Source organism: Ricinus communis, chromosome 9 (genome assembly GCF_019578655.1).
Source record: "Ricinus communis isolate WT05 ecotype wild-type chromosome 9, ASM1957865v1, whole genome shotgun sequence".
Taxonomy (NCBI): Eukaryota; Viridiplantae; Streptophyta; class Magnoliopsida; order Malpighiales; family Euphorbiaceae; genus Ricinus; species Ricinus communis.
In genome coordinates this window covers 25,860,948-25,868,399 of record NC_063264.1, presented here as the reverse complement: position 1 = coordinate 25,868,399, position 7,452 = coordinate 25,860,948, and the positions used below count along the sequence as shown (strand labels likewise).

The window sequence follows — 7,452 nt, the reverse complement described above, 5'->3', positions numbered from 1 at the left end:
GGAATTCATTTCATTTGAGAAAAAGATATAAAAGGGAAAATAAAATACAAATAATGAAGTTGAAAAAGATGTTTTAGTGTTATAGAATATATTGATTTACTAACGCAAAATTCATTTGGAAATTCTACTTATTTTGTTCTAATTTAGTTTAGCTATAATTAATTCCACATAGATTTGATTATGTAAAATTCTAAATTAACTTTCACTTCATTTAAAGCACATAAACTTTAAATTTGCAAATAAATTTCATAAATTTTATGGATTTCAATCAAACACAATTATAAATTGGTTCCCATGTAATTATCTCAAAAGTTATATAGCTTATTTTTATTTTTATTTTTCTAAATGGAATTAGGATTTAACTTCGTAATGGCTACATGGATAATATGTCATGGCTTTTGCCATTAGGTTGCTTTTTAGCTTTCTGTTCTTGTACTTGTGTCTGCTTCAGTTAGTAGTTTAGAAAAATTTGTTGGGTTCATATTCTGCCTACCTCATGATCTCACATAGCTCTTCTACTTATTTTTATTTTTTGTTTGACAAATGAATATTTAATAAGCATTTATGACTGGAAAATAAGGCTAAAGGTACAACTAGGCCCTTGAACTATGGTGCACGAACCACTTGGGCCCTTCATGTATTTTTTTTGTTCCCGGTAAGAACTTTTTCTTTTAGAAATGGCACATAAGGTTGAAGTTTAAAAATTAATGTTGTTCATTTGCACCATCTTCTACATATAAAGAGAGAAAGTGTAAAGACAAATCTTTTCTACAGTTTTAATTCCCAATTAACATGCTTTCAACTTCCATTACCGACTCTTATTCAACTTTTATATGTACATCTCCATGATTCTTTTGGTAAGTTCTCAAGTAGTATCCTGTTCCAATGTAGGCTTTTATCAATTTTGTTTTATCTTGCATTTAGTCAATGTGAGCTTTAATACCAATGCCTTTTCATCTCAACCAAGTATTTTGGCTACTTGTGAAGTTAATGTGACTTCATGATAATTTTGATAATCTTTTATGGCATCAGAAAGATTATGTTTAGTTGATTTGTGTGTTTCTGTAGTTGGAGGCAATGATTGTATGTGTGCTACTTCTTTAGATGAAATTTTTGGCATTAATATGTAAATAACAATGTCGTCCAAAATTGTGACATAATCTGTCATTACTAAGCATACTGATGTAACTGTCTTTAGGTTTCTAGAGCCATAAACTGTGATCTTACTTTCAAAGTTAAATTTGTACGCCTTGCTATAAAATACTTTATGGGCTCTTTTCAATTTGTCTTATCATTGAAATTTTTTTGGCTACTTAAGGGTGGCCACGGTTTCGAAACCACTGGTTCACAATTTCGGTTTAAGACCGATGGTTCACGATTTCAGTTCGAAACCGCCAGTTCATGATTTCAGTTCGAAATCGACGGTTTTTACAGTTTCAGTTCAAAACCGGCGTTCGAATTGTCTGGTTTTGGTTTGGACACTGTTAATTATTATTATTATTTTTTTTAAAACTCATCTATCCCCGTAAAAGCTAGGGAGACGGACCGAATGATGGAAATAAATACTTTTGCAAAATGTATTGATTTATAAAAAAAATTGATAAATTTACAAAAAATACTAATTTTTTTTGTAACGTCAAATTTATTGTTAAATTACGAAAAATGACAATCTTTTCATTTTCTGTGAAATTCAATAATTTATGAAAAATTGTCAAATTTATAAAAATACTAGATTTTATTGTAATTGTAAAATTATTGCTAAATTACAAAAAATTGATAATTCTTTTTATATTTTGTTAGGAATTATACTATTTTTCTATAAGTGTTATTGCTTGCGAAAAAATAAATAATATTATAAAAAAATGATTATTTTTATAAAATCTAATGTTTAATAAGAAAATTTATAAATTTATAAAAAATAATAAGTTTTTGTAATTGTAAGATTTATTACGAAATTATAACAAGTGATAATTTTTTTTTTCATTTTTTTGTAAATTATATTAATTTTTTATAAATTTTAAAAGTGTATGAAATTTTAAATTTATCTTACAATACTTTAGTAAACTCCATTGTTATTAATAATCTGTAATTAAGGTAACCAAAATTGATTTTTTAATCGTGCCATCTAACATGGGGACTTCATATAGGTTACAAACATGCACCTTAATATTTCTTGATCAAAGATTGTATCATCTAAAAATATATGAAATTTATTGTTGCACAATATTAATATGCATTAGTTTTTACTTTTTTTGGGAATTATGATCCCATGAAGCCTCCAATACAGTTCCCAATACCTCTTAATTTAAATAGTCTCCATTCAGTATTGCCACTTTTGAACTACAGCTTTATCAAGAAAATGAGCATTTTAAGCAAAAGACAACTATTCCTTTCATTTTATTTGGAGAATAACTGATTCGAGCCAATTTGTGAGCTACTGACTTGATGGTAAATGAGTATAGTTCGAGCTCGAGTTTCATAATATCCGACTCAAGCTGGCTGGCAAGCTTAATCGAACTTAGACTTAATTGAAAAGAAAATCAACTATTCTTATTAAATATAAGAATAAATCTTGATGGCTAGATTCTAGCCGGCTAAAGCGGCTAGATTCTAGTATATTAATAAGGATGGTAAAGTTATTTACTATTTTTTATATTTTATGGAGACAATTTTACCTTTTAGCTTATTCGACAAGTTTAATTAATTTACATATTTTATTCTCGTATTTTATTTAATCTGTGTTGTATTTTCAATAGAGCTTATTTAATTAACAACTCAACTTACAACGAAAGAAGAAAAATTCTTTTAAAAGTTATGCATATAAATTTATATTAATTTCTTCAAATTTAATAAAACATAAATATTTATATGAAACTTTTTTCTTAGAAAAATATTTACATAAAACTTGAATTAATAAAAATTAGAGTAAAACTATCAAATAAAAAATCTAACTAAAAGTAATCAGGGAAAAATAAAAGGTTATGATCTTACTATTTTTCTAATCTTATTTATGCCTTTAAAGTATGTAATTATTTGTCCATAGAAGATATAATATTGACTATTATTATGCATAATATTTCAGTTTGCCGTATATAAAGATATAGTGGTTATATATTAATTTTAGTCGCTAATTAATTTATCCAACAAATAATGTAATTATATAGTTACCATTAGTATTACCTTTTAATACTTGGACCTAATTAAATCAATTAGTTATGATATATTTACTATGGCTATATAGCTAAATAATTGATTATTGCCATGAAATTGAGATATCATAAAAGAATTTAATATATTTACTACATATGGTTAGTTTTTGTGACCAAGAAAATTATATATAATTATAAAGAGTTAGATTTTGTAGAATGTAATGATTTAGCTATAATTTTGCACTCTATAGCTAAGAAGTTGTGACTTCATATGACAATTGTTGTTCTTTTTTCTTCTTCTTTTCTCCTTCATTGTTCCAATCAATGGAAATCAAGAAAAAAATTAACAAATTTGAAGACCTTGAATGAAATAATATTAATAGCTATTTTCTTATAAAAAAATTATTGATATAATATTAATATTTTAGATGGTCATTGCTAAGAGGTTCGATTTTATTTTTTTAAATAAAAAGCATGAGTATAATATTTATCATTCATTATTATAGATAGTATTGAACATAATTTGACATCAACATAATACTATGGCAAAAACAGTAAATATTTTTTTTATCTAAAATAAAATATAAATAATGTATCACATATTATTTGTCCATAACAATATTAATACATCAATGTTGTATGTGGAGGATTGATAGCAACGTTTTTACTCTTGATTTTAGTAATTATAGTTTCATATAAATATAAAAAAAATTATATTTAATTTTAAAAAATTATGTAATAATTAAATATAAATTTGAACCTCATTTCATCTTTATGAATAGTTTCTTAAAGAATTTTTCTTCTTTAAATTATGTTGAATTTAATTAAATGAGTTTTCTTAAAACCATAATATGAATTAATTGAGATGAGAGAATGAAATATATATTTTAATTAAAGATCTTAAATCTAATATTTCAACTAAATTTAAAAAAAGATTAGTGCTTTTCCTTTACTTAATTAAACATTTAGCCTGCTAGAATCTAGTCATTTAACATTGTTCTAAATATAACAATTATAGTTAATTTCCATTTACTTAATTTTAGAATTGCAATTAATTGTCATTTTTAAATTTTGAACTTAAGCAAAATGATGAAATGAAACAGATTGCCATGATAATAATAGAATGGTTCATCTTTTTAAGTTCAGTGCCCATTAATGAGCTTTTTAAGCTGAGATCTGTTGGTTAAGAGCGTTATTTCCATTAAATACCAATTCAAGTTTCAGTATTACTGCTTTTTAATTAAGTAGAAAGTGATCATAGAGAGAAGATGGCGTCGTCACTTCCATTTTCTCCTGTAGGAACATGCAGTTTCAGTTCCAGACCAAAAAGCTATGCACCAACAACTAAACTTCATCCCTTCCTTTTCGCTTCCTCTGTCAAATCCATCTCAAAACTTCAACTTCAGTCTAACCAAATACAAGCCGCACCAAGTAAACCCAACTGGATCTTGCTTTCGGCAACGAAAAGGGCAGCCCAACTTCTTCACTGTGGCATTTCATCAAACGATTTAAGCGCAAACACTGATAAGAGTTTTAGGGATTGGATTGTGGTGATTGGTGAGGCAATATCTACAGCATTTCCCTTATGGGTATCTTTGGGTTGCATATTGGCACTCATAAAACCCACTTCTTTCAATTGGGTCACTCCAAAATGGACCATTCTTGGCATATCCCTTACCATGCTTGGTATGGGTATGACACTTAGCTTTGACGATCTTAAAGCCGCTTTAGCTATGCCTAAAGAGATTTTCTCCGGTTTTGTGCTTCAATACTCGGTTTGTTCTATTTTCTTGAATGAATACTTACTGCAGTACCATTTGAGTTTAACTGCTTTGATATCTCGTTTTATTGACTTACCTGATTTTGTATGTTTTGCATTTATTGGGAGTGCTAAGTAGATATTCTCAAACGAAGAATATCTTTACACAATGTTTGGTTGAAATCCATAAAATTTATGGAATTCATTTGCGAATCTAAAATTTATATGCTTTAAATGGATGAACTTATTTGTGTAGAATTGATTATAGTTAAACTAAATTTTAACAAAATAGGTAGAATTTCCAAATGAATTTCACGTAAGTAAGTTAATACATTTTATACCATCAAAATATCTCTTTCAACTTTATCATTTCCATTTTCTTTTTCATGTCTTTTTCTCAAATGAAATGAATTTTTTTATAGATTTCAACCAAACATAGCATTAGTGAAACTTGAAAACTTCTTTTGGTAGATTGAAAGTCTGATTTGGTTTCGAGAAGTTGCTATACAGTTTCAGACTTGGAGTTTTATGGCACTTGTGTATTTAACTAAGGAACATTATCAAAATTTGTTGAATCATGATACTTATATTGTGTTGATTTTTAATTGAAGTAAAAGCAGAAACTTATGGAAAACAGCAGTTATGGAATATATGTTCAGTTCAGCTTCTAGTTAAATAGTAGCAACTTAATCGGTTTGTGGTTGTAGGTGATGCCGCTCTCAGGATTTCTGGTAAGCAAGATCTTGAATCTGCCATCACATTATGCAGCTGGTCTAATTTTGGTTGGTTGCTGCCCCGGTGGTATAACTATTTGTTAGACTTAATAAATAATACATTTCCATTTCTTCCTTGTCTCCAAGACAATGATCTTGAATTTCTGAATGCAGGAACCGCAAGTAACATCGTGACTTACATTGCACGGTTTGAAATCCTCAACTTTTTGTCTTTCAGAACTTTTTTTTTTTATTCTGTACTAACAATAAGGTATGATGATCTTTTTGTCTTTTAGTGGAAATGTGGCGCTCTCAGTATTGATGACAGCAGCAAGCACTCTAACAGCAGTGGTTGGTAACCTATAGAATTGTCTCATTTATGCTCTTTCTTTTCTTAAGATATCCTATGGTCTTCTCTTTCACTTAATCATCATACGTTCTTTTCTACTTAGCAAAATTTTAGTTTGCATTCGCATAAATTTCATGTTCAAATCAGAAGCAACACCATGTAACATTTTTGAATGAATTCATTGTTCTGTTCATTTTTCTTATTTTTGGCTGCCGTATAAGTTAGAAGAAAGGACCTCAGAGTTACTTGTTTATGTCTCTGTAAAATGCACATCCAATGCGTCTTGCAGCCCTCTCGTTTGCCAGACTAATCCTTCTGAACTTTTAATTTGCAGGTCATGACCCCATTTCTTACAGCCAAACTGGCTGGGCAATATGTTGCCGTAGATGCAGTTGGACTGCTAATGTCAACCTTACAGGTAGCTCCTCTATTGGTGCTGCTCTGCTGTTGTTAATATCATCAGCTATTTGATAATTCCCTCTGTTCTGAATGCAGGTTGTGCTTCTTCCAGTTCTAGCTGGTGCGTTTCTAAATCAATATTTCCAGGGCCTGGTTAAATTTGTATCACCTGTGATGCCGCCCATTGCTGTGGGAACTGTTGCTATTCTATGTGGAAATGCAATTGCACAGAGTGCTTCAGCAATCCTCATGTCTGGTCAACAAGTGGTGCTTGCTGCTTCTCTACTTCATGCATCTGGCTTTTTCTTCGGATATACACTTGCGAGAATGCTTGGACTTGATGTGGCATCTTCACGAACCATCTCCATCGAGGTTGGAATGCAGGTATGCTAATTTATGTAGCTAAATCCCTGAACAGTCTCAGTGCGCATTCATGCTCAGGTTGCCTGGTGTGAATAGTTTCTTCTTGCAAACTAAATGATGCATATGGAAAATAATTTCTGCTATTGATTGATATATTTCTCATAAAGCTTTTAACTTTTATGTTTATGTTTCAGAACTCTGTGCTTGGAGTGGTTCTAGCAACTCAGCACTTTGGAAACCCACTGACTGCCGTACCATGTGCAGTTTCCAGCGTATGTCACTCGGTCTTTGGCAGTCTACTGGCTGGAGTTTGGAGGCGAAGTCTGCCTACCCAAAATAAGGATTGACATGTGGTGTGGAAGCTAGAAATTCAAACTTATAACGTCCTGGCTTCAGAAATGACATGGTAATCACATCTGATAATCCTGTTCTGATATGTACTGAAAATGTAACAAAGCTTTATGCCTTTTCATTCATGTCTACAAGGTAGTAGTGAACTTAGCTAAGCTGAATTCAGCAAACCTGTAAACCTAATAATGAACTTGCTGTGATGTTTTATGTGGGCATCATATAAAGGATCACAGTTGCATTTGGTGCAAATTAGTTGATGGATAGATAACTGGAGCTTGGTATTTTAAGTTTCAGATTACTCCCTCCGCCGCAGCGCCCCAATGAACGGTTATTTTGGCCCCTCCTAAATTATAGTATACTTTTCTTTTC

The 7,452-nt window shown here is 30.0% G+C and overlaps 1 protein-coding gene across 1 annotated transcript; it reads left to right on the top strand.

The window, feature by feature from the left end:
- Window positions 1-4,269: 4,269 nt before the first annotated feature.
- LOC8269049 (probable sodium/metabolite cotransporter BASS1, chloroplastic) lies at window positions 4,270-7,452 on the top strand. The gene is made up of 7 exons (XM_002531199.4): window positions 4,270-4,924; window positions 5,616-5,709; window positions 5,796-5,829; window positions 5,918-5,972; window positions 6,305-6,388; window positions 6,466-6,753; window positions 6,927-7,452. The coding sequence occupies exons 1-7, from the start codon at window positions 4,418-4,420 to the stop codon at window positions 7,077-7,079; spliced, it is 1,215 nt and encodes a 404-aa protein (XP_002531245.1). The 5' UTR covers window positions 4,270-4,417; the 3' UTR covers window positions 7,080-7,452.